The sequence below is a fragment of the Coloeus monedula genome (genome assembly GCF_965178545.1).
Source record: "Coloeus monedula genome assembly, chromosome: 2".
Classification (NCBI taxonomy): domain Eukaryota; kingdom Metazoa; phylum Chordata; class Aves; order Passeriformes; family Corvidae; genus Coloeus; species Coloeus monedula.
In genome coordinates, this window is record NC_138782.1 from 107,724,652 (window position 1) to 107,749,326 (window position 24,675).

Here is a 24,675-nt window from a genome sequence, read left to right on the forward strand (position 1 = left end):
CTCTGGTGGGCAGTGAGCTACACATCAGCCAGCAGCATATGAAATGCATTCAATTAAGTCCTAAAATTTGGTTTTGTAACCAAATGGAGGTGTGTTTCTTTTTGCAAAGTTATATACATTCTGACTTACAAGAAATATGGGAGAAAATAAAAGTTTGATCAATATTTTAGATAAAATCACAAGTGTAATGAGTGTCATAAGGTTTCTGTCAAATACAGGTTTTCTGTCTTCTACAAACATGGCTGAAAGCTATTATCTACCTGTAACTTTTTTCTTAAGACATACTCTAGTTCAATTTTTTAGAATTGGAAATGATTTTGAATTAGAAAGCAGGTCACAGGCAACACAAACACTGACAAAGGACTGAACTGAAGAATCCAATCACGGACACCGAAACAGTAGTTGAGGAGTTAAATGCTGGTATTACTGTGAATACAAGAGGAAAAGTAATTTCCAAAGAAACCAAGAGATAAGTACTTTCTTTTCCTTTTAAGATTTTTATTAGGATTGTTCCCTTGGATGAATTTAGCACAGCAAGTCAAAACTGAGATATTGCTTCAGGTTTATATGAATATAAAGTGGGTTTGTGCACAGATTTTTTTGGGAGCTATTAGTAATATTCTACTTTTGTTCTGTAAGGTCTTGGCATGGTGGGAGGCACTTAGAAAATGAACAAAAAGTAACTCTGCTTCTGAACAATTCTACATGCAGCAAGTGCTACTCACATGATTTCAAAATTGCTACACATTCATGAAATAATATTTAAAGGCCCAAGAAAAAAAGTCAGTGGCCAGTAATTATCATTGTCATTGTGAGTAAAATGTGACGCCAAGTGGAAGATAAAAATGGAAGGTAAAATTGACAGAAAAAAAGGGTCAGAAAAGAAAGAAGGTACAAAAACTTCAAAGTCAGTGCTTGACATGGAGGAAAATCATTAGTCTTCAGTCAAGTTCAGTACTATGCACTCCTGATCCTAAAGAAAAATCAGAAAAGTCCCTTACCTTTACATAACTTTGTTTTACGAAGAATCAGAATGTATCAGAAACTTGATTTAAAACAGAAAAGTAGGATTAGTTTCCAGACAACAGGATGCATCACAACCATATTCTGCAGACCAACATTTCATTATGTAATCCTCTCATAAAAACAGCCTAATGCTACAATTTGCAGCAATCAGTATAAATACCTTTGTTTCAGGCCAGCAAGCTCTAAGAACGGCTTGTGTCCTGAAGTACACCAGCAGCTTGCTATCCTCATCACTGAGATGGAAGGCTTGCTCCAGAATTTGCAATACCCTGATGCGAGGCTTCACTGCTAAAGAATCATCACCACAGAAAGGTCTCAACCACTCCAGGAGGTCATCTGCAGAAACTATTTTCTCCCTGTAATTAAACAACACGGTGTTAAATAGTCTCTGGTAATAATCCTAATGAAAATACTACATGCATTTTCAAAACTTAACAAGCACATTCATTATGTAAGAAATACATAACACCAGGAAATGGAAGATCTGACCTCTGTGAGGCTGCAGGGAAACCGGCCCTTGTAAATCAGAAGCCCAAAGCTGTGTGATGTAAGAACTTTTTCTGAGTTTCAAATAATCATATAATACCATAGGAATCCATCTGTATATTTACATATTTTCCCACAAGCTACTCTGGTACCATACAATGGTGCTGGGTTTCAGCATCTGGAAATCCAAGTCTTTTCATGGTGTCTGGGCTTTTCTGATGCCTGTACTACTACACCATCTGACTTTATGGAAAACCAGCTTGAATGCTTGCATATTTAGTATAACATTTTTATCTCAGAATGCTTATTCATACTGTCACCCTGCATTCTCTTTCTTTCTTTACAAGCCCCTTCTTTCTACTCCACACACACTAAATTATTTTCTCCCAGTTGCAGCTCTAGCCATACTTTTTTTTTTGTGTACCATCTCTAGCCAGCTTGATCATTCTCAGTTCTTAGCATGATAATGATTGCAAAATGCCCAAAATCCTTAGAAAGAAAAAAAAAAAAGAGATGTTAAAACCCCTAAGCTTTTGGGTTGGACTTTTAATTATAAAAACTCTTAATTATATCATTTGATTCAGAAGGTGTATTAAATCAAATACATTCTAACTGTGTGGAAGCATTCACAGTACACAGATCACCGTGAACTGACCAAGCAGTTAAGAGCTGGAGACAGAATGATGTGTGATGTCCCTCAGAGGAGGCAATAAACTAACAAGTACCAAATCAGCAAATGCTGTTTTAACATCCAATAATATTTTAAACTCAAGCTAACTCTTTTCTTAAAAAAAAAAGAAGCCAAGCAAGTAGCTCCTGGTAGAGTGTGATTTGTAACTAATGTTCCCTTATTTGTCTTAACAAGACAGATGGGAAAGTAATATGAGACAGAAAACACCAATTTAGCCTGTCTTTCAGCTCTGAAATAATGAACACTGACATCTTAGGTTTTCATATTACAAAGATTTCAATTTTACTTAGGCTTTACATTGTCTGAATAATGCTGTTAGCTCAGAACTCCTGCTGAATTAGACATGCCTTTGCTGAACAGGTGGCATTCAAACTGTAAATTAAAAGTTTGGGAATTAAAAGGACCTGCTGGAATATTTCAAGAGTTTGTAGAGCTTGCACTTGATGCTTATATATGTTTTCCTGAGGAAAATATTCCTGTTTTGTAAATCGAGTAGCTGAGTTTTAAGGTAATAAATAAGTATTTAAAGGAATATGAGTGATCTCTTGCAATCATCATTACTTTCACTCCATCTTATTGTTTCAGCAGTTAAATGCTGATGAAATATACAAATCCAGAAGGTGCACTCCAGAAGGTGAATCTCAGAATAAAATAGTACGGACTCATCCATTATACCTTAGAATACTGCAAATTATATTTACTGCAAATTTTTACATCAATTCAGTCTCCTTCAGTATCCAACATTCAGCTAATTTAATGTCATTGGAGAAGCCTCAAAAAACAGTGTCACTGTTTTTGTGTGGCTACCAGAGAGTATTGGATGTTACTGTCATTATTATACATGACTTCTTTGTACATCTGGGAAAACAAAGCTGATTTTTTTTTTCTTTCTTCCTTGTCTTTACTGGGAATGAAATGGAAAATGTCATTGAGATATACAGGCCATTATGTGGTCTGAAATAAGGACATTCCCAAAAGAGGAGAAAAAAATGTGGTGAAGCATCATATAGCGTTTGGGAAATTGTTTCTGCACTATCCCTTACAAATATTGACCAACTTAGATACCTAAATTCAGGTATCTGAAAGTGAATAATTATTATTTGCAATTTATCAACTAAACTGAACCAAAACCAGTGACATATTCCTGGTAGATATACAATCTGCAGAAAGTCACAGCTGAAAAACCATTTTCTCAATTCACCATAATACAGAGTTATGTAAATTTTAGGTTCAGTGCTTTCTTCCAAATGACAAGTAAAGGCTTCTGTCAGGGCTCAGATTTTGAACATGAAAAATGATAGCCCGTTCCAGAATAAAGTCTTAGAAAATTAAGTGCAAGCCCATTACACATATCAATGAAGAAAAATCATCCATATTCAGTATTGTACCTTCAAAGCTTTCATGAGAAGCATCTTTCAAAGTCTTACCCAAAGAATCCATACAGGAAGCTCTTACCCTTTTTCAACGCTTGCATGCACTGCAGAAATTATACCTTCTAGGATTCCAAGTGGATCTTTCTCTGTTGGAGATGAGGCACCATTTCCGCTATTAAGGGAAGACAAAGTTATCATTAAAATGGTCCTTAATATTGTATCTCATTTTATGCACCTGTAGAATTTATATTAATTGTTCGATAATTATAAGAATTTTCCATTTTTGTTTCTTAACTAGTACCTTTATTTTTATGTCAGAGTAATGCAAAAAGTAAAAAGGAAAGAGTGGGAAAAAATACTAAAGCACTTAAACGGAATTTGAAAGGAAAAGCATAGTTAAAAGTTTAGTGCTTCTAACACGGATCAGGTGAGCAAAATACTCACATGCAATCTCACTACCTTAAAGATCAATATGAACTAAAGAGACTTAAAGTTATACATGAATGTCATCATCTTTTCCCTCTGAATCATCTTGCAGTATCTCTGTTGGCTGAAATCAACCTGACTGTAACCTGAGTCAGCTGTGTTCTATCTGCTGATTTCACTGGGATCGAGCTGCACACAACAATGGCCACTGTGCTATGTGGAATAGAAAAATGTCCATCACTCCCATCAGACATTTCAGTTAAAATACAGTTCTCTTCAGCAGGTCAAAAGGCTGTAAAAATTGGGTGAAAAAAGAAACAAACAACCAACCCAAAACCACTCTGGTAGGAAAAGAAGCTTTGCTCATAACTCAATGAAAATGACATTTTCAGGTATGGTTTGCTATAAAACAGACTCGGTGCTGAGAGAGGGAGAGATTTGCCCTGGTACTCCAACAAAACATACAGTGTCTCCCTACGGAAACCACTGTGGTGGCAGTGATGCCTGGATGAAAAGGAAAAACAACAGCTTTGCCTGTCTTAATTTGTCAAGGCTGCATTAAAGAAAGAGGAAAAAAAGGCAAATAGTTCCCAAGTTATCTGACTATAGATGATTCAAAAACACGAGAAAAAAAGTGTATTTTCTCTATAGTTCATCACCATATCAAAGCTCTTCTGCTACTAAAAATGTCAGCCTCTTTCTAGATCTGCTCTTAGCAACAACCAACACATGCCCAAACTACTTTGACTGTTCTATCTAAAGCCAAAATACCACACAGCTGACAGAAATGTGCAAAAGTAACCACAATATTCCAATTTTTTTTTGTCAGGAGTTAAGGAATATTTACAATTTTGTCATTCATTACATCAGTAAGATAAATATATTTTCTAAACAATGATTATATCATATGGCATAGAGACCTAAATCTTTATAAACTTTAACGTCTTCCTGCATTCAGAATTTTCATCTTTTCTATTTTTATCTTAATGCGTGGCCAGCACTCCAGTGTACAACACAAGATTTAAAATAAATATGACTCTATTCAGAACAGAAGCAAGATGATTTGTTTCACGATGAAAACCTAGCATCCTCATTCAATATTACTATACTGCACTCCTAAGTTTGAAACAGGAGTAGATGGCTCGTTAACACTGGTCTTTTTCTCAAAAGATAGTGTACATATGACTGACAGAAATGCTGTTCTTAGTACCAATACTACCATATTGCAGCTAAATAACTTTTTTAAGAGTGAAGCTTAAATCTAGATATAATCCTAAGCATCTTCAGAATATTTGGAAGCAATAAAATTATAATTTATAGTACAGAATAGTATATAAATATTCCCAGAGACATGATATGTCTCCAAAAGATAAAATCCCTTTTCACCAAAACACACAAAAAATTCATTCTCAGAAAAAAAAAAGAAGAAGTGTATTTTCACAAAAAAGAAGACACAACAGAATTGAATGCACTGTTTAGGAAAAAAATATATACCTTTAGAACAGATGTGTGGAAATGGTAAAAAGCAAAGCAGTATTCAAATGATCATCTTATGTATCATGGCTAGATGCATTAGGAGATGGTTAAAAATTTCTTTAACAACATAAAAAGCTAAGAAAATTTATTATAGGTCCCTAGAGTGAAGACAGATATAAGGCACTTCATTAATGCTCTTTTTAGAAGCCATTTTGTTTGTGATTTGTTTACAGGCCAGATTTAAATTTTCCTTTTTTTTTGTGCCCTTTTTTTCAATTAAGTTTGTAATAAAAACACATCTACAAAGGGCATTAACATGGCATATCAAAAGGAAACTAGAATACTTATAAAACTTGCACACTAAGAAGAGAATGAGTATTGAAGCAGAAACAAACAGGGTATTTGCAGCCCTTCAATACTTAAAAGGGGATTATAAGAAAAATGGTGACAGATGAGAGAGTCAGTTCAGACTACATGTAAGGAAGGAACTTTTTTCAATGAAGCTGGTGAGATACTGGCACAAGTTCCCCAGAGAGATGGTGGATGCCCCTTTCCTGGAAACATTCAAGACCAGACTGGATGGGCTCTGAGTGACCTGATCTAGGTGAAGATGCTCCTGCTCATTGTAGGGGTGTTGCACAAGATAACCTTTAAAGGTCCCCTCCAACCCAAACTATTATATGATTGTGCAGTGTACAGAAATCGAGTTCTTACTGCTCTACTTACACTTACTTATCTTTAGTGGACATGAACAACTACCATATCAAAGGAGACCGACCAGCAAACCTTGTATTTTGGGTATCCTCAATTTAGGGATCAGTTCTGGACAGTCCTAACCCTTGCTCTTCAAAAAACCTTCATCTCTCTCTAATACAAAATGGAAGTTGATAGCTCCGGTCGCAACCAGGCTCTGAGCTCCTCAAAAAAAACCAAACCAAAACAAAACAACCTCTGCCCCAAACAAACAAAAAAATCCCCAAACCCAAATAAACAAAAAAACCAAACAAACAAACCCAAACCAAACCAAAACTGATCAAAAGAAAAGTATCTGCGAAAGTTAATGGGCAATTCTGAAAACAAAAAAATCACTGTTTCTGACAATACATCTGTGAAGACAATTTTCAAAAACAACAGATGTATGAACATTTACAGAAAGCTTCAAGTTTGTCAGACACAGACAGGTGTCACAGACAGGTGTCTTTTACTAAGCAGAAGGAAAGGAGAAAAAGATTAATCTAAGCAGTAAGCTACAGTTATCTAGAATAAGGAAGTATTTTAAAAATCTAGAAAGCTTAATACTGCCTTTACTGCCTAATGGTTAGAGAAACTAAAAGGGGATGACACCTCATGAGACAAACAATCCTGTCGAGTTTCCACAGATTCTTGCCCTGTTCTTAATAATTAATGATTAAAAATAAGCAGCTGCTAACAGAAACAAATATAATTAATGGAGGATTAGCCTCCACACAGATTATATGCTATTTTATGCACGTTTTAGACAACAGAACAGCATCCAGTGTTCACCTCAGAACTCCTAGGTATGAGCTTGGTGTAATTACACTGATAAAGGCTTATTTTGATTTCAGATCAGAAAAAGTGATGCATATTTAATCACATTCGTCAAACAGAATAAAGTACAAAGAAGGCCTGAAAGGAGAATAAATTAACTTCATCTAAATTTTTTAACCTAATTACTGTATTCATTGAAAATACTCCAGCTTTATTTTCCTCTGTCTGATTGTGTTTTGTCATATTTAAATATGAGTAAAATAAGGAAATAACGTATTGATGGTGTGATCACTCAAAGCTGGGGAAAAAAAGTCTTAATGGCAAACCATCATTTTCATCTAAAATACCACAAAATCATTATAAACAAGCTAAAAAATTGCTCTGTATGACCCCCACTCAAATGAGATGAGGGAATAAAAAATCTGATTTTTTTTTTCCCTGTTAAGTTAGCTACTCTTTCTAAGAAAGCTGGGTTTATCTTCTTCAGAAAACACTGGGCACTAAACAAGGAACTCAAAATTCCACCAAACCTTTCCTGCTCACTGCCTGGTGAATACTTCCAAAATTTCATGGAACACTATATCCCTGTGGACACCTAAGAGAAGAACTATAGGAGCAGCAGATGAAGGAGACCATAATGTCTTGAACAGACAAACTCTCTTTCCTGACTGACCAGCCGTGGACATGCCTACAGTCATGGACCATGGAATGTTTCCTATCCGTCATGTGAGTGATCTTAGGCAAGGAATTAAATTGAGTCTTAGGGAAGACTAATCAGATGACCATAGTTGCTAAAATATTTTGGTTTGTTTTCCACAAGGTCATGGTTTCTATTGAAGAGGCAACTGATTTTTATTTATAGTAGCTGCTTCTACAGGCAAACAAGGAAGTGCCCAATACATAAGTCATTGAAGTATGCAAATATGCTCTGCTGGAGAGCTTCTACACATACCAATGCAAGAGCTTCTATTTTGAATTTTGTGTGCCAGAACTAGAGAGTTAAGGGAGTCAAAATTAGTTAAAAGAACTGGAGGACAATACTGCTCTTAAAATTACAATTTTATTTATTTACAAATTTACCAATTACAAAATCCTGATATTAGGCAAATAACTATGTTATATTTAACAAGAAGTCTGTTTCTGAGAAGGTATCAAAGTTGTTAAGCCTGTTGTATCATACGTTGCTGAAAAATGAAGCCAAAAAGTAACTTAAGCTTTCATAAAAATATCACTTTCTAGAAGTTCTTCTGTAAGAATCACTATATATGCTAATAACAAAAGATATTTTACTGTGTTTGAAGGGTGGTTGTAGTTAATGCAACTGAAAGAAAGGATGTGTATTTTCAGTCACAGAAGTGGTGGACTGATGCTTAATTTTCAGGCAGATCACTGACACTACCGTAATTTTTCACATCCATACAGGCCTCTTTCACTTGTGTCTGCAATACCTTAATTACACTGCTTGTCACTACAGCTATAAAGAATCCAAGTTCAGTGTTAGTATTACAGCCTTACAACTGCTACTCTTAAGGTTAATTGTCAAAGAAGGAATTTTCCAAAACAATCTCTTTCAAAACTACTGTACAAAATAACCCCACTGTGTAACATATTGAAGTTCCAGAAAACAAACCTAAAAGGTTTTCCCTTGAAATGCTGCATTTATTGAGTAAAAGTCTGCTTTTCCAGGTACACTGGCAAGACTACTTCTTTAGTTGCACAAATGCAAGTATTGAACAAGAAGTTTTCATTTGTGTTACACCTTGAAAGTGAACATCTGAGCATAGGATAGAGATCAATCCAATTCTATTCACAAGCAACAACATGAATACCAGCAGGCTTAAGAGATGCCAAGCAACAACCTTTCTTTTAATTCCTCCCTATATTTAGATTATATTTAGTGCTTCATAATATTACCCCTTTCTGAATTTTATCATAGGGAGGATATTATCTCATGTATTTTCTATTTTATTTTATACTAAATTTTCACTTCATGATCTTTATCATTGTAGTAGGCAAACTTTCCACAGTCCAGAGTGATATGAAATTATCTTTCCCTTCTTCTGTCAGAAAAGCAGCGGAGTGGGAGTGAAATATTTCTACTGACCACATTAGGTCACATCACACACCAAACCATTTTAATTGAAACTTCCAACCCATTTCTCATCTCTGCCACTACAGTTTTCTCTATGAGACAGTCACTTCCCTCTTTCCAGTGAAGTGCTGCATAGGAATTACTGGACATGGTTGCTGTCCCAGAACTTTAAATCAACTTGCAGCCATTCCATTCCAGCCTTGCAATGCATATAAAGAACAAGTAATTCAGTTCACAGAAAAGTGTTGATAAGAAGCAGAAGTAGAAAGGAGAATTTTGATAGGTATCTCATACTCTGCATGTTAATGAGACTCACTATAGTCAAAATAACTGGGCTTCATGAGCTTTGTATCCAGATACATCACACTGCTAGTCAGGAACAGCAGGACAGTTATTATCTAAAGCCAAATTATTCTTCTTCAAATGGACGAACCCAGACTAGAAAGACAGTATTACTTATGTTGCTGTGCAAAAGCTCTATCATCGAGGATGCTGTGAACACTCTTAAACTGAGTGATAGAAGAAATCAATTTTCTGCCCAAGAGGACTGCAAACAATTTGACAGGCTGCTCTCTTTTCATCTGTGGCACTTCAATCTGCTGTAATATATACATACATGCTGAAGAAAAAGTAGGGCCATACAAGATTTTCCATGCTAGACTTGTTTTCCAATTCCTGGTGTGTGCATTCAGATCATCCTGCCCATATAATTTTTCTGCATGCAGAACAACAGGATAAATTCTCAAAGTTTTCTCTCTCTAAACTGGTCTTAGAAGTGCTAAGCAGTGTTTAGCAAACATCTAAAGCAGAATACTCTTTCATACTTGTTGCATGTGTCTCTGTGAAACAGAAACACTTCAGAAGAGAGTTTTGTATAAATAGTTAAATGAAAGTATCTGCTCAATTTACAATGGATGATATAAAGTTATCCTCCCCTGCTTCCTCCCGCCCCCTTAAAAATATGAGGGGGAATAAAATATTTCTAATGAACCAAACCAACCAGCACAAAAAAACCCAGCTCCCCGAAATGGCTCAGCAAGTTATCCCAAAGATGGAAATTGTATGACTTCTGGTAAGACACACTGCTCCCCAAATGCCTGCATGAGTTACCATTTCCAATAAACATGCCTTTTTCTGTTTAAGAAGGAAGAATTATGTGCTGTTGTAAATTTTTGTAAAATTTACAAGGGCACACACACATAATGGAACAATACTGTAAACCCAATGCTTGTAACTAAAAAGCACCAGCGAACAGGATAAGCTCTGTCTTATTTTGTTCGAACTGCTCCGGCTTCCCAAACGCAGAAAAATATGACTAAGTATGAAATTATAGGTCAACAGAAGCATAATCAAAGATCTCTTATTACTGCTTAATTTTCTGCAAAATCCAGACATTAAAAGCAAACAAGTACTCACTACAGATAAACAAAACCAACCAACCAACCAAAAACCACAACAAACTAACACACCAAACCAACCAACCAAAAAAAACCCCTTCCAAAAATGCAGAAGAAAGATTTCTGACCTTAATTAAGGAAGCCTGCTTACCTTAATATACATACAATTTTTTTAATAGCACATTGGACAATATCCTGGGGAGAAATGCCTAGATCTCCAACAGCCACTTGTAACAACTGCTGTACCATGTCCAGGTGCTGACCATCTATACACATGGCTACTGCTTGCTCATGGATTTTTTCTTTCTCCGACCTTGAAAGATCATATAAATAGCCATACTTTTGTAGTGTATCCTGTGAAAACAATTTTTGGAACACTAATCAGTGTGCTTCTTATTTACAGGGTTGTATCAGTCTTCCTTTCTGCTAGGATTTAACATATACTGAGACAAAGAAAAGATTGATGGAACTGAATTTTCAAAACCCAGGTCAACAAAAGAAAAGGTGTAAAATACTAATAAAATATGACAAAAGACTGATGTCTATCATTGCTAGTCATGGAGTCATCAAAGCAAGCACTTGATCAGTAATCATTACCTGTTCGCTGCTTTTCAAGTAAGTGATAAAACTGTGAGTGAGTGTTTCCAGATGAGCAAGAGATTGTTGCAAGTGTTTCAGAGTTTCTTCATAAGCAGCAGACCGGTTTTCAACATCTTTCATGTCATTATCTGAAGTTTTTTTTCTTGATTTCTCAGAAAGATGTTTGACTGCTTTAATAGCCTTCTTAGTCACTTCTATCCTGGCTTCAACTGGCAGCTGAAAAAGATTGTTCAATTATTTATTCACTCATTACCTGTACACTACTGTTTGTATTACAGAAGTGCCAAGAGGTCAGGTGGATCCATTGTTCCACAACACAGCATAAAACTAAATGAAGTATTTAATGGGAAAAAACTTTATTTCTAACTCGTCATTTATTTAAGTGATCAGTATTCCATTACTTCCTTCTGCTGTCCTTCCTTTTACAGATCTTTTTACTTGTTCATTTTAAACCATATGAAACTTCTTTTCCTAACAATATTTATTGTTTTGTCAGACTGCCACCTTATAATCTTTTAATTCTTCATTGAGAGATGTCTGAGAATCGCTACACAAGACTGACTGATAACTCACTTAAGGTTTGTCAAGTTTAGACCACTGTTTAAAATACATCTCTAAGACCATAACCATAAGCAAAAAAAGCAGGAGGATCTAGAATTTTTATATCAATCTATTTAAAGACCAAGTTATAAAAAACAGTAACTATACAGTATTTTTAAAGACCTGTACAACTATATGTATCTAGGCATTAAACTGAAACAAAGTCTGACTTTCTTGTTTCAGGAAAGACACAGCTTCAGCTGTAAGTCCAAAACAAAATCTGAAGTGTGATTTCAGACATTCATGTATAATTTGTTCCTTCAAAACTTCAAGCACAGTTTTAAGGATGCTTGCAATATATTTTCTAATGGGTGAGAGTGTCCTCTGCCTGAACTCTTAAAAGTATCTAGTGCTTTGGGTTTACAATCAGGTGTTTTAGTTACTGGAATACTGAAAAATAACATAAACAATTTTAGCTTTCAAGTTGAAATACACAAGAAATAGAAAAAAAAGCTTGAATCTGTATGACACAGTGAATAGGAAAAAGGATGAATTACCATAAAAGAGAGCAATTAGACTGCTGTAGCATTGTTCACACAAAGTCCAAGAGATGTTTGCATGATGAATTAAACTACCTACTTGTAAAGCCATAAAAAATTTGAAGAGGATTACTTAGTGGAAAGTTTTACAGTTTACATATTTTCCCCCTCTTCCCTAGATAAAAAGTCACAAGTGAAAGATGTAGAATTCACTCCTGGTTTTTTGTGATGTTACTGTGAGCCGCACTAATGGTCTACTGGGTATTTTTAATAATGAAAGCAAAACGAGTGGACATTATTGTTGGAGCTAAGAAAATTTACCAGTTTTAACACAATAAGGGAATTTTACCATACAGTTTCAAATGCAACACAGTTCCATTCCCACTCTAAGTGATTGAGTTTGTTACTGTGAACAAGGTGTCAATATCAGGTTTTACTCTAAGCAAGGAAAAGTTCATAGTCTCCACATCACATTAAAATCTAACAACCACAGCTGGATTCATACATCCATTTCATAAACATGAAAAAAGAAGAAAACAGCTACATATTTCATTTTTCCTCTTCTGGTGTAGATTCTAATGTTCAAAATGCAATTAAGAGAGATACAAGAGGCAAACAATTTAAGTATGCCATCTAACTTACATCCTAGAGAACAGTGTCAATATACTGACAGTTTAGAAGTCACGATGCCATAAGCACATGCAGAATAAAGTATTTAGAAAAAAAAAAAAAAGAAAGAAGAAAGAAAACATGTTTTTCCCAAGCCTATTTTAATTTTGCATTCACATTTGCAGAGTGCCAAAATGCAGCACTATGAACATATCATTTCTCTTGTTATTTTATTCCAAACCATGAATAGCTCTCCTCCGTACTTCTAGTCAGCTTCAGTAATGAGATTTGGTATCACAGACAGTGATAAAAATGTAGCTTAGGGGCTAGTTCACTTTGTTTGCATGTGAAGTGAAGTTTTATATTTAAAAAGCTTTTGCGGTTTATAAAGATCTTTACATCTATAGGCTATAATGTGTAATAAAAAATCTTAAAAATCTCTTTTCACACCAAAGAACATCACATACTATTTCACCTCAACAGATTTTACTCCTCAGGGTAAAAACTCATCTCATAAGCCCGTTCTCCTCAGAGTACGTAAGTATTTCTTAATAAAGCATAGTACAAGTAACATTAACATGCACGTGAAGATGTTGACCCTGCTACTCTTACTGCCAGTGATTAACATGCAAGTGTGGGATTATGGAAACAGCTCCATTCCTTTTAATGCCACAGGAACCTGGGATCCCAGCAACACTGAAATGCAGAATGGTTGGAATGGATCTCCAAAAGGCATCTGCTTAAACAGAGCCACCTAGAGCCAGTGGCCAAGGACCACGTTCAGGTGGCTCTTGAATATCTCCAGTGTGGGAGGACTCAACAACCCCTCTGTGGAACTTGTGCCAGTGTTCAGTCATCCTTATAATGAAAAATGGGTTTTGATGTTCAGATGAAACAGTTGGGTCCAGTTCCCATACTTGACACCAAATCACAGAATCATAGAATGGCCTGGGTTGGAGGGGACCTTAGAGATCATCCAGTTACATCCTCCTTGCCATGGAAAGCATCACCTTCCACTAGACCAGGTTGCTAAAAGCCCCATCCAACCTGGCCTTGAAACACTCCCAGGGATGGGGCATCCACAACTTCTCTGGGCAACCATTTCTCCTAATGCCTAATCTAAAATGACTCTCCTCCAGTTTGAAGCCATTCCTCCTTGTCCCGTCAGTACACGCTCTTGTCTCTCTCCATCTTTCTCGTGGGTTCTCTTCAGGTACTGAAAGGCCACAATTAGGTCATCCCAAAGCTTTCTCTTCTCCAGGCTGAACAATCCCAATTCTCTCAGTCTTTGCTCATAGGAGAGGTGCTTCATCCCCCTAATCTTATTCAACTCTTTCTTTGTTACCACTGACCATGACATTGGATGGCACAGGATGCACCTTTGGCCAGCTCAGGTCAGCTGTCCTGGCTGTGTCCCTTGACCAATTTTTGCATACCTGCAGTCTACTCAGGGCTAAGGTGTTGAGATAAATTAAGCCTTGACATTGTACAAGCAGTGCTCAGCAAGTCAAAATTCTGGTGTGGCATCAAAACAGTTTCAGTCACAAATCCAAAGCACAGCCCCACTGAGGCTGCTATGATGAAAGTTAACTTCATTCCTACCAGACCCTGTAAAATTCAGCTGGAGAAAGTTTTAATGTATGCAAGGAAGCAGTTAAAGAAAATACATTATTAAAGAAGTTTCCTATTATACACTCTTGAAACAGATTTAATTAAAATAACTATATAAATGGAAGGCACAAGAAAAGTACCTTGAATTGATACTAAAAAAGGAAGTACTGTCAATATCCACGAACAAAACAAGGTCAGGCAAGGCAAACCAACAGAACTGGCACACAGTGGAAAAAAGTGATAAAATGAAGCCAAGTAGTTAAAAAAATAACATCTGAATGCAGTCACGCTATGTAAGAACATTTCTTGTACACCTTCAGGCAATGTCATGCTCTGTCTTTTTCCTTAGTGTTTTATACAACATTAAGTCAATCAGCCAGACAAAAGACAGTGAACATATTCTGGTGTAGAGGGATTCCTTATGAAACCAGGACATATGATACCCCTGGAAAGATTGGACAACCCAGGGTTGCTGAGGAAAGGCTCCTGAACAGGCCCCTGGCTGCAGGCAGGCCTGGAAAGCACCTGGCTGCAGGCAGCCCTGAGAGTCCTTGGCAAGGTATACACTGGAAGGCTCCCCCTTGATTAGAGGCTGTCTAGAGGGACTGGGGATGAATCTTTGCAAAAGTAGATATAAGTTGGCATAGTTGAACAATAAAGGGAGAACGATGCTTAATCGTATTGGTGTACGTGTCGTTTATCTGGCCAGCTCTCCGGACTCGGTCCCTATCATTCTGGGATTTTTTTTTTTTTTTTTTTAAACTGGGCTTTTAATAAATGTTATTGTTTATTATTATAATATATATTATATATTAAAATATTATTTATATATATATATTATATGTTATTGTAACATATAAATATGTTATTTTAAACAGCATTTAGTGTCTGAAGTCAAGAAAACAATGCAGGTTAATATTCAGTTGTAACAGGTTCCCATTCCACACCTGTTCAGTATGTGGTCAAAATGTGGACACTGTATTCCTGCTGCAAAAAGCAAAAGAGAAAAGAAAATGGTCAAAAGAGTATTACTGACTCAGAGAAAATAAGTCAACCTTTCAACTAAAATCACTAAGTTGCAGGAGAATTTCTTTTTAATCAGAATTTGGAAAAGAAGTTATTAAAGACGGAATGTTAAACAAAAAAATGTCATCAGCTGTTGTCTGAAAGAATGTGGCCGAGTCTACGGAAGGCTGCAAGAAAGTACCCATGTAAGGAAAATTTCAGCTTCTCTTTCTCTACAGAAGACCTGACTGATGATACCACTGCTTTTTACTCTGCTTTTCCTATCTGACGCTGTAGCCTTTTCTTCCTAATCAACATATTGTGCCAATCTACATTTGTAGTGTGTGTTCAATAATGAAAACACAGTGATTAAAAAAGATTGTTTTCAGTTGTGTTTTTGTTGTGCTAGGCTTTTTTTCCAGAGTACGGTTGATCAAAAAACCATCAGGGCAATGACCTATGAGCTCTGAAACAGATGGTTCTTTGAAGACATAACCAGCTCTCTGACACAATGAACAAAATGCTGGCAATGAAGGAATAATAAAAAAATTAAATCCACAAATTATCTAAAATGCTTCACAAAGATCACAGAAACAGGAACAAATGGGAAATCATCACAACAAAAAGCTGGTATGATCATTGCTATAATTAAGAATCTATGACATCAGTATTATTTAAAAGCAAACACAGCTGCTGGGAAAAAAGGTGACAGATTCAAAATGCATGCAAAAATATATGCAGTCATTCCAATGAATATCTGGAATATCTCCCATACAGGAAGCAATCTGTTCCATACACGCAAATAGCCTATTCTTAACACTATTGAGGTAGAATGACTTATTATTTAGTCAGAAAGACTTAAATAGTTATACAGAGCTAAAAGCATTTCTGACTAGAAGTGCCACAAGCAGGAACCTTCTCAACTGCTTGCAGCAGCAAGCCTCTGTGGTCAAGGGATCAACACTTCAGTCCTTCAATGTGTGAGGAAGGTACTGACAAAGACTTAAGGTCTTTGCCTGTTTCATTTACCACAAACACACAAAAAAAAAATGGCATCAATCTTTACCTTCTTCAACTACATTAACCATGTTACTTTGAGTCTGTGATTTACTGAAGTCCCACTATGATGCATCACTCAGTTCCCACCACACAATGTTACCCTTCCATGAACCCTTAGGACCTGGGAACTGAATCTCATCTTCCAGGTGGTAACTCATTTCGACTGATTGCAAGAAACATGGGACAATAGAATCTCTGGCCTCTTAGAGCTGAAAGTACCTAAAACTGCATCACATCCTGAACTACAGTCAGTGTAACAATGTTAGTTGCCTTTTCATAAATGCAAACTCCTCATCCATTTCTCCAATTTAGGTATTTTCTCAATCCCTTTGCCCAGTCAAGCACTGCTCATTCATCCACCTTCTCATTCAGTCACTGCTGGCCCAATTCATGAGAAAGCTAAAACAAAGAGGATGCGGAAGGAAACACATGAATAAGAGGGCCCCTGTCAAAGCCCATCACATTCCTGTCTTTCTCAGGAAGAACAAGAAGTTGCAGAAGCCAGCACTAAACCCCTGTGTTTTCATTCCCTTTTGCATAATTACACATTCGGCTCCTGGGTTCTCTGCCATATCCAAGTGACACACAAGTAGAAGCAGCTGCCTACTGCTTTGCTGGCCCATCCCTGCCTCCCCTTACTTCTACTGACATACTGAACAGCAGGAGATATTCTGATGTCTGTTTTTTAAGTTCCTGCATGGTGACAACAGCAATGGTAACTCTGAAGCTGAACTCATGTAGCCTACACTGCTATGTAGCCAACATCCCACTGCCCCTTAGCACTTGAGACTTTTCTCAATTGTTTCTGACCAAAAGGGGGTTTTCAATGGAGATACTGTTCCACAAGAATAACAGTGGAGTGCATCTCATCATCTCCCTGACTACTCTCTCTCTCTCCTTTCCCACCTTCCCCTTCTGACATTTTGAAAGCGTGGAAGAGAGCTGAGAGGGCATGCAACATTTGTTTTTTGGGGTTTTTTACCAATACACCTCTCACCACTCCTAAAAAACCCACTTCACTATCTCACTGTAAGCTTCCTCTCAAATTTCCTCTATGTGAGAAAGCTCAGTTGTCTCCATGACAGCACAAATTATTTCTTGATAATGACTATGGTTTTTTGCATTCTGACTAAGAATCAGCACTTCCATGAAATACCTAAATGTGCATCTGTTACAGGAATAGGAAACTGATATAATAAAGTATTTGGCCATAAAACTGGGCTGGGAAGAACACACTGAATTAGAGATTAAAAGAGTGAGCACATGACCAAGGCAGCGTCAAAACACTTATGATTTAAGTAACAGGTGCAAGCCAAAAGGCAGCTTTTATGTATGAAGCATTTTTCAGATGAAAGGTAGAGAAAAGAGACCTCAGAGATAAGTTTCCAGCATCTACAATGACAATTTCTCATTGTACAATTCTACTTGAAAAGGATCAGTAAAGTCAGTATTTCCTTCTCGTCTTTAGACGAGTCATGACCTTGCTACCTCAGTCCAGGGTGAAGTCTTGCAATTAAAATCTCAGGACAAACCTCAATCTTTGCTCATAAGCATGAAAAAGTAACATTATGAGATGAGATAAAAGGGATCAAAACACCTAAGCCACGACAGTAGTTCTGATAAAAAGGCTTCAGAGACAGCTGATGGACCTAGAGATAAACATTTTGTTCTACTGTGACAGATCACAGCACAAATTTTGTGCTGACAAAGCTTTTTATCTTCCCATTTTTTTCACCAAATTCTGTTATAGATACAAGTTAGATGGGTTCTAATAAACCTATACTAATACTGTGGGAACATTAAAACAGTAATTAAAGAGGGAGAAAACCTGAAATTTACCTCATTAAACATGGTGAATAAATATCTCAGAAAAATTGTCACAAACCAAACTAAAGAAGATACACACAAAACCCCCTGAAGAACACTTTCTCTATCACCTTTTCATTTCAGATAAAGTTAGTGAAGATCTCCAGATCTTTTAATAAGGCAATTATCTACAAAATCTCATTTCTCTTTTGTGCATCACAGTAAAGATACATAAGAAACCATGGATAAAACTTTATGCTAGAAATATCCTTGCAAGTAGGTTTCACTGGGCAAAAAGGAACACCAGATCTGGTAAGATATGTTACACACATAAAAGTACGTTCTTTCAAAACCACGCTTTCAGCCAGATGGAGATTACGACAGATTATAATTTATATTATTACGCTGCTTAGAGACCACCTGCATTGGGCCAGAATACTTTCTCTGTGGAACATCTTAGTCTGCACGCAAAAGCCTGGTACTAAGCACAAGCCTGTGGAACAATGAATTTTAGGATGAGCACAAATAAATAAATACAACCACCACAATATCTGGTGGAGGGACAACACAATGGCACAGGCAATCCAGGAGGTTCCTGGAATGCACTCATGACAACGTCCTTCTCCAAGTGATGCCAGAACCAACTAGGAGAGGCGCTATGCTGGAACTTGATCTCACCAACAAAGAAGGGCTGGGGGGGAGTGCGAAGCTCAAGAGCAGACTGAGCTACAGTGGCCATGAAAATCCTTAGTGCAGCAAGGACGGTACACAGCAAGTTCCCTGTAGCGGTGCAGGTGGCTGCAGCTACTCTTTGTCCTGAGGAGAACTCAGACAACCAGCTGTGGTGGTCAGTCATGGTGAGAACCCATGATTCCCTTGTTTTGCCTTTTGCATGTTTTCCCCTGACTGGGTAATACTTTGTTGTCTTGCTTTATGTATGAAGTTATGTATACATTTCCCTTCTTTAATATGCATTAGTTTTAGAAAGTTCCTTGTTCCTCAACGCCCCATTGAATCCTTCCCGGAGTCCCTCCTATGTGTTGCTCCCATTGGTTCCTTTCCTGTCAATCCCACCTGCTTGTCTCTATTCCATTGGCTGAGATCCCTTCCCCACCTATTCTGTACCCAGTATAAGATCCCTGGACCCTCCCACCAATTGGTCTCTTCGTCCTTGTCTTTTCACCGGGATACACCTGTGTGGAGCACATACAGAGAGTCCCCTCTCTTTACTTCTTTGCTTTTGCCTGCTTAACAGCGACAGAAGGATACAGCCCCTTCAGGGTGAGGAGCTCTGCCCCTTTTCATTGTGTGTTGAGCACTGAGTGCCGCCTTCCAGAGGCGTTTCAGCATTGACCTCCGGGGTTCTTTGTGTTGGCACGCAAGGGGTAAAACCCCCTTCTGCCAGCTCCCAGTGGCTGAAAACCCTTCCAGTTCACCACTCTGGACTTCAGGAAAGCAGACTCTGGCATCTTCAGGGATTTGCCTGGTAGAGTACCATGGGATAAGCAAAGAGGGACCCAAGAATGCTGGCTGATACTGAAGGATTGCCTCCTCCAAGGTCAGGAGTAAGGTATACCAACAAACAAGATGTCAGGAAAAATGCTAGGAGGCCTGCATGGATGCACAAGGAGCTCCTGGAAAAGACTCAAAACAGCAAAAAGAAAGCCTACAGAGGGTGGAAGAAAGGACAGGTACCCTGTGAGGCAGACGGAGGAACTGTCTGAGCATCCAGGCATTGGTTAGGAACGCTCAAGCACTGCTAGAACTAAATCTTACCAGGAACCCCACGGGCTACGAGAAAAGCTTCTGTAGGTGTATTGGTGATAAAAGCAAGCTTCACTAAGGGCATATCATGCCTGACAAATCTGGTGGCCTTCTATGACAGGGTTGCAGAATTGGTGGATGAAGACAGAGCAACTGGCGTCATATTCCTGGATTGGTGCGAAGCATTTGACACTGTTCGACATGAAATACAAACTGGAGAGATGGATATGACAGATGGACCACTTGGTGGATAAAGAATTGGCTGGCTTGGCTGCGTGCAGGGAGTTGCATTAAGGGCTCAGTGTTCAAATGGAGAGCTGACAAGTGGCATTCTTCAAGGGTAGGTATTGGGACTGGCACTGTTTAACATCTATGTCAAAGACAGGGACAGTGGGACTGACTGAGCCCAGAGAAGACCACAAAGATACTCAGAGGGCTGGAGCCACCTCTCTCCTATGAAGACAGTCTGAGAGAGTTGGGACTGTTCAGTAAAGAGAGGAGAAGGCTCTGGGAAGACCTCAGAGCAAACCTCAAGCACCTGAAGGAGCCCTGCACAAGGGCTTTCCAAAGGGCATGTAGTGGTAGGACAAGGGGGATGGCTTTAAATGAAAGAGGGATGTTTATATATATTATAAAGTATTATGTAGATTAGATTACAGGTATATGTAGATTATATATATGTGCCCTAGATTATAGGTATATATAAATAAATGGAAGAAATGCAGAAACCCCCCATGGCAAGGAGGATGGAACCAGATGGTCTTTAAGGTCTCTTCCAACCCAAACCACTCTAGGACTCTATGAAATACACAGTATCTTAGTCTCTGTTGAATAAGAACACAGGGACTTTGGGGTTCCATCGAAACTCACATATCCACAGAGCTAACTCCCCTAACTGAATAAAAATCCCCTTTTTTTTATACTGGCAATCATAAAAAGAAGAGGTTGGCACAGCAAGGTAGGCTTACAAATTTATCTTTAAATACTGCAAAATGAAAAATATAATATTTACTAAGACTTTCTTCTTGATACTGTATTGAACTCATATCCTATATGCTTCACATGAGGACTAAAATTCTTAAAACATATCTGCTTACCTTTGTGACAGCTTCAGAAGAAAAAGTAATTTCATCCATGAAAGTAACAACATCATCTGGATCAAGTCTATCAAAGTATTTCGAACACATATCATATGCATGTAGCCACTCATCCATGGTTTCTGGTATTTTTTTAATGAGATGGTGATCACCATTCCAAAAAAGTTTTTGCAACCACACAGCGTAAATAGAACTTGGTGACAGCATGCCACCATCATTTTTAGGAATTCTGGGAGCCAGTTTGGAAATAGATAAGATATTTTGACTTGTAAGGATGGGCTCCAGTGTTTCCAGAGGGTTTTCATTTTCATCTGTTAGTTTTTTGTAATTAAGACCTAGTGACAGAGGGAGAAAGAGGTAAAAGTTATTCATAATTAAAACTACTCACACTCCACAATTACACATTAAACAATGAATACACCAGTATCAGCAAAACTAAAAAGACTCTAGCCCATCACCTTTTACAAACATATACTGACAGACTGGGATTTTATGATGTCCTGGTGCATGTGAAATCTGTCAATCCATGGCAAATATTTTAACATTATATATCAATCCAGCAAGGGGGAATGGGTTTACACTGAAAGAAGGTAGATTTAGATTAGATATATGGAAGACATCCTTCACTATGAGGGTGGTGAGTCACTGGAACAGGCTGCCCAGAGAAGTTGTGGATGCTCCATCCCTGGAATTGTTAATTGTTCAAGGCCAGATTGGATGGGGCTCTGAGCAACCTGGTCTAGTGAAGGTGTCCCTGTCCATGGCAGGAGATTTGGAACTGGATGATCTCTAAAGTCTGTTCCAACCCCAATTGTTCTGTGATTCTATGACAAAACCTAAAAAAAGCAGATTCTCAAAGAAGCAAGAACATACATATAGTATATAGAATCAGGCTAGAACTTAAATATAAACCCTAGAAAATCTCATGCAAGTCAAGGCATAAATCTTCACCAATTTAAAATATATATTCTGATCATGGAACAGCTGGTACTTACCACTTAGCAAAAATTGCAAGGCACTAACTACAAATAAACTAAATAAGGTCAGCTAGACATAGGACATGTAGATCCATTTACATCAATATGCATATAATCAAGAGTCATGTTACTACTCTGGTTCCTAGAGGAAGAACATCCTTGCAAATTAATCTAGCAAAAACAAAAGTATTTCTATCAATGATACTATTTTACTTTCTTTGCATATAATTCCTAAGATAACTGACTTCTATTGCCATGTTCTTATTCAGATACTTCAAGCCTACAACCTCTACAAACACTTTAGATGTTGTTCCTTGACTCCTATCTCTAAACTATGCTGAACACTGAGAATTTTGATTGGGGGTGTAATACAAAGATTTAATTTTTTACCACACAAACTGACTAATTAATGTCTGACATATAGTCCCAGGACATTTTCTTTACTAGCTTTGAAGGTAAATAATAACTTCTTGGCTGAATTTTCTTTGGCAAGCATCACAGAACTTGAGTGTTGAATAACATCAGTAAGAACTCAAGGTTATCCCTCCTCTCCAAAAAAATTATTGACATTTTTCTTCCTGCAATACATGAATTCATATGCACTATCTCTTTAAACTCTGTGGCACAGTTAGTGTACAATACACATGAGGTTCCAATATTGAACAATTAATTCATCCCCATAGGAGGTAATGCCATACAGTGTGTATTTTTCATTCTGAAACTGGATTTGGAGCTGTACAACTAAAATTCAAGATAGTACCCAACTAACAAGCAAATTGAAAGTAGTATTCAAAATTTCAGAGTCCTTAGCAGCAGTGTATTTTACAGTAATTGTCTGAAAATGTAGGACTACAAACAATGCTGTAATTCTGGAAAGGCAAAAGGTGACATCAAGGGTAAAACACAACATAAAATTATCCTCTTTAAGACAAACAAACACACAAAACGCATGAAGTCCCTAATATATTCTTTAATTCAGACTCTTGAAAGGTAAACTGTCTTAAGTCCTTTGAGAATATTCATGTTAAACTTGTAGTGTTAAAAATCATACTCTAGGAACTTGATACTTCTCATTTAAACTTGTATCACTAACAGAAACCTGTTCTTAACTAGTTTGTTCTTGCTGTGATCAAATATATTTCCAGTAAAACAAAGAGAAGGAACTTACACCCATATTAACTGTATTCATTTCCTATGCTCACAGAAAAAACCAATTACCTGGAAAACATAAACTATCTAAGCATAATCATGTCAATACTTACATAACAGAACAATAAATACAGCAATGAAGAAAACAAACAGGTACTTTCCTACCTGGTGCAACTGCTTTGAATTTTTTCAGGAGTCGGATGTGAGTTTCAGGTTTCAGAGTATGATTTACCACTTCTGAGCAACCACAGTTTTCCAGGAGTGTAAAATAGTAAAGCAACCGCTGGTGATCCTGGCCTTCAATACTTGGGTAAACATATTTAACCATGTGTTCATGGAAGGTTTCAGGACTGGTTTTCAAAGTCTCAAACAGACCAAGACTTTGTGCTCTTTCTTCTATTTCCAGTGTCGATAACCTGTGTTTAGAAATAACTTTTACTTAAAGGCCTGGATGTGCCATGAAAGACTCTTACAGGTGTACACCTGGGAGACAGGACAACCCTTTCCTCTCTTTAAGGTCCCGATCACAAATGTTTAGATAATTGTATGCTCTATAAACAAAAGCTAAGCAACTCTTATTTCCCGATCCTGTTATCTGTTGACTTGGATTGACATGCAGATTAAGGGTTATGAATACTGAAGTGGAATTCAAAGCAGGATTTCACATCTGTGAGTATAGCTATATGTAAAAGGAAACATACATCCAAGGTATGTGTAAAGGAAGACTTTATTAAACAAACCAACCAACCACTTGTGGCTGAATGATGCTCAAAAGATCCTATTGCCCAGTTAGAAGTTTTCCCAATCCATTACATTCTATTTTCTGTAGTTGATGAGTACCTGTGCATACCTTGAGAGATATTATCACTGAAAACTGGCTCTTGCCCAGTAATTAATCTATTTGACACTATTATTCATGCTTAGGACACTTCGACACTTTCCCACGTTGCTTCTCAAATTGTCATCCACGAAAGCTTATGAAAATATCAGCAAGCTTTGGATTGATCTCAGTCAGTCACACTGCTTCAGGAAATTCTTTCCTGAATCTTTTGAAAAGAATACATTAGCTCTTTCACAGTATGAGTTCAGACACCTCCAGCCGACTACATAAAAGAGAATCACTCCTTTTTCCCTCAGCTGGGAGAAAAATGAGTGCATATCATCTTAAGTTTATATCTTTCTCAACTTAAAGATTTACCTAAATCTGACGAAAGAAGTAACCTACACATGGTTCCTACCTCATGTCTCCGCAGAGTCCAATCATATGGCACGTTAGATAGTACATTTCATTTGGAAATCTGATGTCTTCTAATACCATTTGATTTTTCCTCTACCTTTAAAACTGATGAAATTAGAATTTCATCATTTTTTCCCCCAAGTATACATGCTATAAGTTAGTGTTTCTCTTTAATATCCAAGTAAAATGCCTCTGTTTCATTCCTA

At 37.3% G+C, this 24,675-nt stretch overlaps 1 protein-coding gene across 2 annotated transcripts in view; it reads right to left on the minus strand.

The window, feature by feature from the left end:
- Positions 1-24,675, minus strand: part of NBAS (NBAS subunit of NRZ tethering complex) — a 165,708-nt gene that overhangs the window by 38,820 nt on the left and 102,213 nt on the right. For both annotated transcript variants that reach the window (XM_082301743.1, XM_082301742.1), the window contains 6 exons: positions 23,398-23,648; positions 21,107-21,441; positions 11,074-11,292; positions 10,628-10,830; positions 3,659-3,748; positions 1,187-1,382 (listed from right to left, as the gene is read on the minus strand). In XM_082301743.1, coding sequence (XP_082157869.1) covers positions 1,187-1,382; positions 3,659-3,748; positions 10,628-10,830; positions 11,074-11,292; positions 21,107-21,441; positions 23,398-23,648 — 1,294 coding nt within the window. The remainder of the gene's footprint in view (positions 1-1,186; positions 1,383-3,658; positions 3,749-10,627; positions 10,831-11,073; positions 11,293-21,106; positions 21,442-23,397; positions 23,649-24,675) is intronic.